Source organism: Rhineura floridana, chromosome 1, assembly GCF_030035675.1.
Source record: "Rhineura floridana isolate rRhiFlo1 chromosome 1, rRhiFlo1.hap2, whole genome shotgun sequence".
NCBI lineage: Eukaryota > Metazoa > Chordata > Lepidosauria > Squamata > Rhineuridae > Rhineura > Rhineura floridana.
In genome coordinates this window covers 36026256-36038310 of record NC_084480.1, presented here as the reverse complement: position 1 = coordinate 36038310, position 12055 = coordinate 36026256, and the positions used below count along the sequence as shown (strand labels likewise).

Genomic DNA, 12055 nt, shown 5'->3' with positions numbered 1-12055 from the left:
TACATTGAGCCAGTTGCTGCTTCCCCCCAGGGCAGCTTTTTAAGTTTGAAAAGACCTTGGGTGATTAATTATGGCTTCTTGTGTAGTTAGGGTGGGGTGGGGTGGGGTGAGGGAGGAACCAGATGTCAATTGCAGTGTTAGCTGTAAACTGGAGGTTTCAGAGTATCCACTCACTGTTTCTGGGTTGTCCTTGCTAGAATTCTGATATTTATAGGTCTTTTTATAAAACAAGTTTCTAACACTTTTGCGGAGACAATAACAAAAACATTAAAGGATTGAAAACAAGGATGCGCACGCACGCACGCACACACACACACACACACACACACACACACAGAGACGTGAAGTGATAGGAGTTATTATTTTTCAAGTACCAGCTCCAGTTTTTCAAATACTGCCTTCGTATATCCAAGACAAAAATATAAAGAGAAGCCTTCAGAATAATAGTATAAAGTAAGCATGATGCGATCTGCTTCCTGTACTTTAGCATCTGATCAGGTTCATGAAAATGGATAAGCAAATTGTTTCCAGGAGATGCTGCTAAACATACAAATTTGGTGCACTTCTAATTCACTTCTGATACAGCCATCCATATTCCATGCAAGTTGTCTGTCCCTTTGCTGGTTCTATGTGTAAAGAGGGATGCTTGGTTTCCAGTACTGCCAGTCCAGCACCTTTTTCATGAATAAGTCTGTGTTTGAAGCCGGCATGTTCTTTTTCTTTAACCTTTGCTTCAGGAGATTCAGTTCCCAGAACTTCAGGGTTTATATTTTTGATTTAGGATTTCTATTACTTCTTCTCTCCCCTCCCACCCCACTTTACAAATTTCTTGGAAGATTTGTTTATTTTATATATTTATGAAAATTCTGCAGACCACGTCATAAAAATATCAAAGCAGTTTACAACAGTTATAATACCATAAAAACTACACAAAGATTAAAACAGTTCACCAGCAGACTGTTACAGAACATGTTTTTCTTAATTGTGTGCATAAGCCTGGCAGATGATTTAGGCCATAAAAACCAGCAACTTTCAAGTAAAATTGCATTAACATAATAATTTGACATACACACACTTGTGTTCTCCTCTAGTTTGTACCTGGCTGAATAAAATGTAACATTCATCACAGTAGCATTATTCCCAAAACTAATTTACACATGAAAAACTAAACACATAAGAATCCAACAATGACACTTCTGGCACTTCTTAGTCTAAATGTGTCTGAGTGTCTCATCATTTTTTTTCCTTTCCCTTATTGCAGGTACTGTTTCAGTCATCTATCTAGTTATCCTTGTTACTGTGAAAGCTGCACGCTTGGGATTCCATTTAGAATTTGACTGGTCTAATACAAGCACATATTTTGTACCAGGTAAACTTAAAAAAAAATTAAGACATTAGTATTTACTTTGAAATTTTCCTTATTTAATAATTTGATGGGGCATTTAGTTAGTAGCTCCAGAAGCATCTTTCTGTCCTTGTATATCATTACTCTTCCTATTTGCAGAAACTCAGGTTTCCGATTCAGGGATTTTTCTTTTCTTTTTAAAGCTATGATTAGAATGCCACTACGGTACTGGCTACTATGTCATCACTGGTATAAGTTGCAAAAAAGGTAGATTTAGATGCAATATAGGGTATAAATGATGGTTTATGCCCTGGACGTTTGTAATTTGTAAGAGCAGTAGAACAGTGAAACAAGATGCTCAAGCAGGTTGTGCAGTAGCCTTTATGAATTGTTTTGAAAGAAGCTTTTAATTATAGTAAGAGGTTCTCCAGATGTTGTTGGACTACAACTCTCATCATCCCTGACCACTGACCATACTGGCTGGGGCTGATGGGAGTTGGAGTCACAACAACATATGGAGGGTCAGAGGTTCCCCATCCCTGATATACTTGATTGGACCCAGGCGGAGTGCTTACGTTCCAGGATGACTTATCCCCAGGATAAATATAACAATAATACTTAAGAAAAAGCATTATGTCAGTACCTAGCACATATGTTGTCTCCATATTTCTTACAATGATCCTGTAAGATGGATCTGTATGAATATCCTTGATTATACATGGGGGAATCTGAAGATAAGAAATGGTTTGAAGATTTTAAAAATTGTGGTTTACCTAAGGCTCCCCAGCAAGTTCATGGCTGGACTGTTCCCCCCCTCCCCCCCCGCCAAGTGCATATGTTTATGTTCTTAAGCACCTTGCTACACTAGCCCTCTAAGCTACAGGCCACTAGAATCCCCTTGGGGTTTTCCACCCACCCTTCAAATCCTGCTTTGCCCTCATTCCTGTACTCCTCTCCCACTCCTTCAGCTTCTCAATGATGGAAGAGGAGAGGGTACAACCAAGGCATTCATACTGGTACAGAATTCCTTTCCTGATTGACACATTGTGTGGGGCAAACAAGCCCAGTTAAATTCCTTGTCCATAGTGATGGCTGGACGATCAGTGGCAAGAGAAAAGGAAAGAACTCTAACCAAGACATGGTGATACTTTGTATGTCTCCTGCACATTCTAGGGTATGTGTGTTCCCCCGAAAGCTGAATCAGCTCAGTTGTGGGGAAATTATTCCACATGATACATTCCCAGGTCTGACAATTCTGAGTGACTTCAGTGCTGCATGAATGCTGGGTTTTCTGGCCAAAGGCTGTGGGTAGATTGACTTGACTTTTCCAACTTGCTAGCACCTGGAGCTTGCACTGACACTGCTCAAGTGCTCTTGGGGCCATTAGCCTCTTTGTTTTTCTTCCTCTGAAAGTCTTGTTATGAGGCATCAGAGACGGCTCCTTCTACCTTTACTAGGCATGTCATTGCCCTGCCAAAAAAGAGCTCTGAAGAACTCATCTGATTCGAATTAGATTACTCTTTTTGCTTGGGGAACCATCATGTCAGTTGCTAACTTCTAATTATTTTTTGCCTTTAATACGAAGCTGAGGGAATTAAAAACACCTTTCCTCCCCCCACCCAAGTGAATTTCAGATAATTTCTTCCTGGTAATATACATGCTTTGCAAGCCAAAACAGTCTTGCAGTTGTCTAAGTCATGACGGATCAGTTGCCACCACTCCAAGAGAACTGCTGGGGACTGTTTCCAATGTAACTTTTTCCTCCACAGAAGAATACATGTGGAAAATATTCTATAATGAGAAGTTCCTGTCCATGTTCTACTGAATAGAATTGAATCTATTCCAGCATTGCCTTCCCACAAAAGCCTTTGGCATGAGTTTATTTATTTATTTATCTATAAAACTTATGTCCTGTCCTTTTGTCAAAAGGCCCCCAAGGCGGGTTGCATCAAATACATACATAAAGCCCCAAAATAAAACATCACATAATCCCTCTAGTCTATTGGTTTCTCACTACACAGGCCAACATTTATTTATTTATTTTATTACATTTATATCCTGCCATTCCTCCCAAAAGGAGCCCAGGGCAGCCAAGAATTATTATAAACTTTAAGGAGCTCAAGGCGGTGTACAAACATGGTGCTCCTTCTCCTGATTTTATCTTCCCAACAAACTGAGTGAGGGAGGTTAGGCTGAGAGGCAGTGACTGATCCAAGGTCACCAGCTGAACTTCAAGACTAAGCAGGGATTTGAATCCTGGTCTCCCAAGTCAACACTCTAACTAACCACTAAACCAGCCTTTCCCAAGCCTTTCCTTTTCATTAGTAGCTGAAGCCTATTTTTGTGCACCAAAAACAAAAAAGCAGGCATCCAAGAATAGCCAACTAAAAACAATTAGTCCCTAGCTAAGTGTGGTGTAGTGGTTAGAGCAGCCTTTCCCAACCAGTGTGCCTCCAGATGTTGTTGGACTACAACTCCCATCAGCCTTAGCGAGCATTGCCAATGGTCAGGAAAGATGGGAATTGTGGTCCAACAATATCTGGTGGCCCACTAGTTGGGAAACGCTGCACTAAACCATACTGGCTCTCTATTATAAGAAAAGTTTTAAAAGATGCCACTCGGGAAAACAAACTGTCAGGTAACATGGAGGTAGTCTGATGGGGCTGGCTATAGTCAGGGAGAACTCTCTCTCTTACTCTCTCCCGCTTCAGAGTGAGCTTCACCCAAAAGCCACATGAAATCTAGTCTCAAGAGTAGCTGATGGATTGGAACAGTTTTTCCCCTTTGCTATTTCTTTTTATTTATTTATTTAAATTTTGGCCTGGTTTTTCCACCAAGGAGCTCAGAGCAGAATATATGGTTCCCTCTCTCTGCCCTTTTTTTTAATCCTCGCAACAAACCTGCAAGGTATGTTAGCCTGAGAGGTGATGACTGTCCCATGCTCACCCAGCAAGCTCCATGGCTGACAGGATTTGAAGCACAGTTTCCTTGGTCCTAATCCAATATCCTGTCCGATCCAGTAAATAAACCATGCTGGGTCTCTCAGCTATCATTGATAAGGAAGTAGCAGAGCTGCCTTGCCCTATAACTGTGGCACTCTGAATGGCAGGAAGGGGGTGAAAGGAGGGAGTTCCTCCACTCTCACCCCTGCTCTGTGATGAAGCTGAATATGTGAGGGAAAGAATTCTCTCATACACACATGCATTCTTATTTCAGTATTCTAAAGAGGATAGAAATCAGTGTATGAATGTGTCCCACAGGTTATTTTTCTGGAGTCCGCCCACTCTCAGTTTTCTTGGAGAGACAGCCAGGACAGAAGCAGCCTAGCCAGTTCCCTGAAGGCCATGAAGTTGCAGCTGTTGAAGAAAAGAGAGAAAGCTCCCTTCCTTGGTTATATTCTGCATAAATGTAACACAATGAAAATCCTATTTGACAAATTCCTTCTCTAAGCAACATTTAGTATTCCTATTTTCTGCCTTTTTCATTCTCTCAATATAGGAAGGAAGGCTAAGAGGTTCTGTTTGGGCAAAAAGTTCAGAGGCAACCCTATGCACATAGCAAGAGAAACTTGTCATAATACCAATGCAGCCTTTCCCTTTTTGTGGTTTCACCTGATATGGAGGCAATGGTTAAATGCAAGAGTGCTGGCTTCTGTGGTTGTTGATCACAATCACTGTCTGTAAGAGCTGATGTAATTTAGTGGTTATGTAGATAACCCTCCCACCAGTTAAAATCTTGCCTCAACTATGAACTCCCTAACCCGTTATCTCTCAGACTCACCTATTGAAATGGAAAGTGGAACTTACAGTTTGTTTAAAACATCTTCTACTCTTTGCGAAGCTCAGGATGTTAGAAGATGGACTGCAGCATGAATTAACCTATCAGAAATAATTTTGGAGCCTTATATTTCTGGAGAAATTTGAGATACTGACTTGTTGAGCTCCCCTATAGTAACAGACAACATCATTTAGAGAAATAGAGTATTACAAAAGTGTATTACAAAAGCCCCTCATGTAATGGTGAGTGCGAGGGCTTTGACTTACTGCAATGGAGATGGCAGAACCCAATGCAGATCTATATTAATTTTTAGATTTTTTTTAAATAGGCAATTGATAAAATTCATGAACTAAGGTCATTTTTTTTACTAAAAGTAAAAAAAGAGTTGCTGTTTGCTATAATGTGAAACATATGCAACTGTGAGGAATTTATTAGGAGTCCATGCCGAGATTCAGAATTTATGGTTCAGAGAATGTTTTCCCCTCCTCTCCTAACCACTATAATAGCGTAAGTAACAGTACTAAAAAGATTTCCCAGTCAGTGGCTGATTTTGTGGTAAACATTGTTTCCCATCCAAATGATGGAGAGCAATTGAACTTTGGTTTGACAGCAGGGATAGGAAAAGCCATTTGTGTTGCTTGAGTGTTGCACACTTCTCTTACCCCTCTTGAAAAGATGCAAATAAAAAGGATGTCTTGGGGTCAAAGCAGATACTTTAACAGTCATGGCCCAATTGCTTGTGTGGGCCACAGTTCACTGGCATACTAACTCTCCATGCAAGTAGGACTGATTCATGTAGTATGTGTATTCATACATGACACGGTGCATTTTACCTGTGGTTGCAGTGGCATCGAGTTCAGCTTTTCCCTTCGCTTGCTGTAACATGCAACACAGAGCTGTTCCATGTCAGGCCTCCAGATGGCCTTCATCAGCAAACACTACAGTACTCAGCTTTTACTGTTTACTGGCACACTTAATCTGTGAATGTTTATAGTATACATGGTTATCCAAACAGAGCAGTGCGAGGGGGGGGGCAGGGGAAGAATTATGCAGCTTTGATGAATTGTTTGTGAATTTGAACAGATGGCAAGCCAGCAACTGCATTTGGGTGAAACCAGACTTAACTTTAATCAGACCAGTCCCACAAACACTAGACATTCAGCCCTGGCATTCTGTTAGATTGTGGGTGGGCAGTTGGCTCATTGTTCAGTAGGCAACTCTGAATATGCAGCAATTAGACTATGTTTTTACCTATTTTAATGAAACAAAAAGAGCACACTTGAAATAATCTGCACAGTCTTTGCAGACAACAATAAAAAAGCAGATGTTTTGGGGGCTTAAAGATAATTATACAGCCATGAGAGTGCCTGTATACTGTATACTATAGTCAGCATGGATTTTTCACATTCTGCAATGTTAAATTGAAAATACCCCCCATGCCACTCTGATCCTTCCCATAAGCTCATTTCAAAACAAAACCTTACAAAACCTATAGTCTGTTGCGCTGCAGCCAACTCAGAAGGGACAGGAAGGGGGGAGGCATGAGTTTCAGGCGCCTCTGCAGCCAGAAGAAGCAGAGTTGGGGATTGTTGTGTCTGAGCAGGATCGTGCGGGAGGGGGGCAGCCTGCTCTCCAGCCAGTTCCCACGAGTAACGCCCTTTCCGAGGAGCCAAGCGCACCGCCCCCAGTTGATGCAGAGGACTTGTGGGGGGAAGCTTCAGAGACAGTGCCAGCTCCTCCATTGCCAAGCAGTTCCCAGGAGGATTCCAGTGTGGCACCGCCCCCTGACCTCGAGCCCGTTGCTCGGGAGCAGGTGTCTTCAGATGAGCCGTTGGATGTGCGTCCCCTGTCTCCTCGTTCCCGTTGCCGCAAGAAACGGACAGGGCAAAGACAGGAATTACGAAGGAGTCAGAGATTACGTTCGAAAACATTTCCTATATAAGCCTGCCGCTCCCAGTGGGGGGTCGTTGAGTCAACTTCCTTCACACGCTGCAGAGCATGTCTAGAGTATAGTTAGGGACTCTAGTGAGTTAGCATAGGGTTTCCTATGAAGCGCAATGCCTTTGATGTATCCATTACTCTAATAAAACGAGATTTACTTGCACACACACTCCAGCCTCATTCTTTTGGCTCTGGACGGGATATAGTCCTGAACTCAGAAACGCTTGATTAACAACCCCCTAAATTTTCATGGTGATACACAAAACAGTCAGAATAGAGAATTCAAAGTGTAAAGAGAGAGAGAGAAATTATTTATTTATTTATTTTATTATAGCTCCAATATCTCAGAGAGGAGGTCAGGACTCCTGCTCCCCTGGTACATTCACTATAGCTGCCCAATTTCCCTGCTTTTTAAAGTTTGATAGAACTATCTGTTGGCTGTAGGTACATTTTTAAACCGCAAGGTTTTTTTGCCTATTAGTGAATTTCCCTACTTTTTAGTCCGGGAGGTAAGAAATAGGATGCTGTGTAAGTTTGCTGAGAATGGATTGATCATTTACATGCTTACTGAGTTCAGTGGGATTTACTCCCCTGCAATCATGCTTAGGATAGGTAAAACTGACCACAGGGAGGGAAGCCTGGAGTGGGCAGGGAAGGAGGAAGAAGGAAGAGGAAGAAGAAGAAGAGAAGAGGAAGGGAGAGGGGAAAGGCAGGTCTGATCATTTGAATGCTTATTGAGTTCAATGGGATTTACCTCTGTGCAGTCATGGCTAGGATAGGTAAACTGACCATGCGGGGAGGAGGGGGAGGGGAGAGGGAAGAAAGAAGGGGGAGCGGGGAGCAGAAGGAGTGGGAGGGGGAAGGAGAGGACTGGAAGGGGAGGGGGAGGGGTGAAGGAAGGGGAGGGAAGAGGCAAAAGGGAGGTGATGGGAGGGAGGAGGAGGGGAGGGCAGGTTTGATCATTTACATACTTACTGAGTTCAGTGGGATTTATTCCCCGTGCAATCATGCTTGAAAATGAAATGGACTGCCTTCAAGTCGATTCCGATTTATGGTGACCCTATAAATAGGCTTTTCATGTTAAGCGGTATTCAGAGGTGGTTTACCATTGCCTTCCTCTGAGGCTGAGAGGCAGTGACTGGCCCAAGGTCATCCAGTGAGCTTCATGGCTGTGGGGGTTTGAACCCTGGTCTCCCAGTTCGTAGTCCTAGGATAGGTAAAACTCACCACGAGAAGGAGGGGGGAGGGGGAACAAGGGGATTGGAAGGGGAAGGGGGGTGAAGGAAGGGAGAGGGAAGGGGCAAGAGGGAGGGGATAGGAGGGAGGAGGAGGGGAGGGCAGGTTTGATCATTTGCATGCTTTTGGAGTTCAATGGGATTTACTCCTGTGCACTCATGCTTAGGATAGGTGAAACTGACCTGGGGGGGCAAGCGGGAGGTAGAGGGCAGGAAGGGAAGGGAAAAGGGAAGAGATTGGGTGTGTGGGCACTGGGCAGAGGGGAAGCCCCTTTCCTTTCCTAAAGGAAAACATTGTGAACATTATCATTCTTTTTCAGGGTTTCCCCCACCTTTTTGTCCTACAGCAGGCACATGTAGCCTCCCACCCAAATTTAAACCAAAGCTGTCCCTGGCCACATTCCATACCAGACCTTTATTTCACTTTAGACAGTCATGGCTTCTCCCAAAGAATCTTGGGAAGTGTAGTTTGTGAAGGGTGCCGAGAGTTGCTAGGAGATGCCGTTTTCCTCACAGAGCTTCAATCAGAGTAGCTGATTGTTAAACCACTCTGGCCACTGGAGCTCTGTCAGGAGAATAGGAGTCTCCTCTTAGCACCCTTCACAGACTACACTTCCCAGGATTCTTTGGGGGAAGTCATGACTGTCTCATGTGAAATCAAAGTCTGGTGTGGGTGTGGCCCCGATTAGGCAAGCCCAGCAGCTGGGAGTCTGGCTTTTAGAACACTGATAATTGGTTCTTACTTGAGCATGCCTGACATTATCAATGAGTTCAATGCTAAATTTCTTAAATTTATGAAAAAATCAGCCAGGCATTTTTTAAACTTTTAAACTGTAGAAGATGAAAATCAAAGTATGGGGCAAGGTCAGTAATAGGATTGCAGGTACTCTGTGAACATGGCGGATTTTTAATTAATTTCAACAAATTATGAAAACTCTTGACAGAAAAAAAATCCAAAAGGGGTGTATGTGTAACTTGCCTGTGTTGTGCTACGTATTATCCGGTATCAGACTCCACATTTAAAAATAACTTGGATCTTTAAAAGAAAAGATCCTCTGCATAAAATGAGATGTTAAACTACAGTACAGTACATTGGTTGCTAAGGTATTTACTGCTAGGCTTCTTAGCTCTGGCCATACCTGCAATTCTTAACTCCTTTCTTGACCCACTTCTTCATTTAGAAGATGGAAATTTTTATTTTTTATTTTTAAGCCATAAAGTAGAAGGAGCATATTTTGACCCCAACGTTGTGTTTTAAATTGTTTTTATAAGATCTGTTTTAAATTGTATTTGTTTTAATGTTTTTTGTTACTGTAAACTGCTCAGAGAGCTTCATGTGTCTCTGAGCATATGGTGAGTGGTGGCAACACCTGCTATCTTCAAACATAGAGAATTACATTTTTGTATGTTTGTTGGTGTTGTTCTTACTTTGCTTCTTTTCTGTGTTACTTCTGTTTCTACAGAGAATCTAACCTAGAAAATTATATTTCTCTCATTATTCATCCTAGAAATCTGTGTCAAATTTATTTTTATTAATTTAAAAGGCTTTTGATTGGTCAATGTCATATGATGGTGAAGACAGCCTTTTGTGTTTCAAACTGGAGATTATGCTCTATTTCTATTTTGGGCGCATTAACAGTTAAATCTGAAACTGCAGTTTGATGTAAAATCAGACTGATTACAATATGTTGCTACTTCAGCAATGACTCTAGCTGTTCCAAAAAAGAGGATGCATGTTTTCAGCCCGCTATGTTTAAACCACTTTATTTAAGGCAAAGTGGGCAAGGTCAATTAAAAACATAGAGCACACCTAGAATGTTGCTAGAAAATATTTCACCTCCCACTGTTCTGTTTTGAGTAAACTGAGACACTCCTCATGTCCATTGGAAACTATTCTGGAGAACAATCAATGCCATTATTCCACAATCGCTTTTGGAGCTTTTTTTTATTGTTGTAAAGTGTTGCTGTAGTTCACATAGTCACAGAAACAGAAGCAAAAGAAAATGATTTCCTATAGGAAACTTCACTAAAATTGCAAAGTAAATCCAGCATATTTAAAGTGACTATTTGAACAATATCAACTGTTTTAATATAGTTGCTTCCTCCCTGCTAAAACAAGATGAGCACACCACATGTCTTGTTTATGTTCTTTGGGTTGATTGCAAGTGTTGCCACCACTCACCATATGCTCAGAGGCACGTTATCAAATTCTTCCAAGCTATACAGGAAGTGGATTGGACTGTGAAAGACCAACCCAAATTGTGTTTGCATTTTGACAAATTTGTAGGGCAGTCCAATATCTCAGAGAGGAGGTCAGGTCTCCTGCTCCCCTGGTGCATTCACTATAGCTGCCCAGTTTCCCTGCTTTTAAAAGTTTGATAGAACTATCTGTTGGCTATACATACTTTCTTAAACGGCAAGGTTTTTTCCCTATTAGTGAATATTAATAAAACCTCTTTCCCTTTCCCCTTGGCACTGTGTTTCTTCTAGCCTGGTATCCTTGCAAAATAGGTGGAATAAAAGTCTTGGTGGTAGAGAGTGCATACCTCTGCCTAAATTTCCTAGTATTTCTAAACAGAAGCATGCAAAAGTGTTGTTGGTGTGTAGCAGTGCATATCCGTGTATTTTTAAAAATGGTTTTATATATTCTTTTATACCATTTATTTATTTTAAAAACCCTATAACAAATGGTACATACTTTTCACAATATCTGTGTAGATGGAAAACAATCTTACTTTGTTTCATGAATAGAAGAGTAATGTCTCTTATTTATTCCAGCAAATCAGTCCATAGAGTCCCCTGTGTGGACAGCCCCCTTGTCTATTAGCTGTTTGAAAAAAATTATACAACTGACCTGCAATATCATCCTCCATATTCACCCATTCTCAAAACTTGGATTTGTTTAGTCAGAATATCTGCCAAAACATTTTGCCAGATGTAGCAACACATTTTAAATATAGGAAGTCTGCAAAATGGTTGTGGCATTTGTTGAAGGAGCCAGATGAGCACTCCAGTGCCTGACTGGTGCAGCACAGAAACATTTAGCCTCAAATTATATTTCTGGTACAAAAAACCTTTTCGTTTTAAAATGCACATAATATGTATTGGGTAGTGGGAAGGAGAAATAAGTTGGTGTTTTTGGCTGTTAGGGAAATGGAAACAGAAAGAAACAGCAAAAAGAGGGAGGAAATGAAACGATTGATGGTTACAACATGAAACAGATTTCTACAACTTTTAAAATCATTTTTTAAAAAATATATGCACATGTTGAGCTTCTTTTAAAGTTAATTATTCTGTGGCTGTTTAAATGATGTTTAAGTTTAGTGAACCTGATGCATCTTTCATCCATGGATCAGTCCCCACCCCCACCCCAAAATTGCATTATCTATCACTAGCCAAACCTGCCCGACACTCATGCAGTCAAATTCCACATAACATTCCTAACCATAGTAGAATGATCTTTGGAGTGGGGTGGGGGAACGGAATCACATTTTACCAACATACAAGCTGAAGTTTCCTTGAGAAATGCAATTTCCTTATGATAGAAGTGCTATAATATGAACTGTGCAGTAGCTGCATAATTATTTTGTTCTGCTCCATCCTCCAGAGAGACCCTTCACTCCAATTCTGAGCATATTAGTTAAAAAAAGGTTTTATTAACATTGGTGAGATTTACTCCCAAGTAAATATGTTCAGGGTTAGTGTTTTGTCATTACCTCACAGTTTCTGAACTTTAAAAGTTCCCATGCCTGAGTTG

General features: G+C 41.3%; 1 protein-coding gene across 7 annotated transcripts in view; it reads left to right on the top strand.

The window, feature by feature from the left end:
- Positions 1-12055, top strand: part of SLC38A9 (solute carrier family 38 member 9) — an 85955-nt gene that overhangs the window by 41855 nt on the left and 32045 nt on the right. For all 7 annotated transcript variants that reach the window (XR_009761478.1, XM_061618160.1, XM_061618170.1 and 4 more), the window contains one exon: positions 1262-1369. Coding sequence is in view for 6 of the 7 variants with exons in the window: in XM_061618160.1 (XP_061474144.1) it covers positions 1262-1369 (108 nt within the window). In the remaining variant the exon portion in view is untranslated. The remainder of the gene's footprint in view (positions 1-1261; positions 1370-12055) is intronic.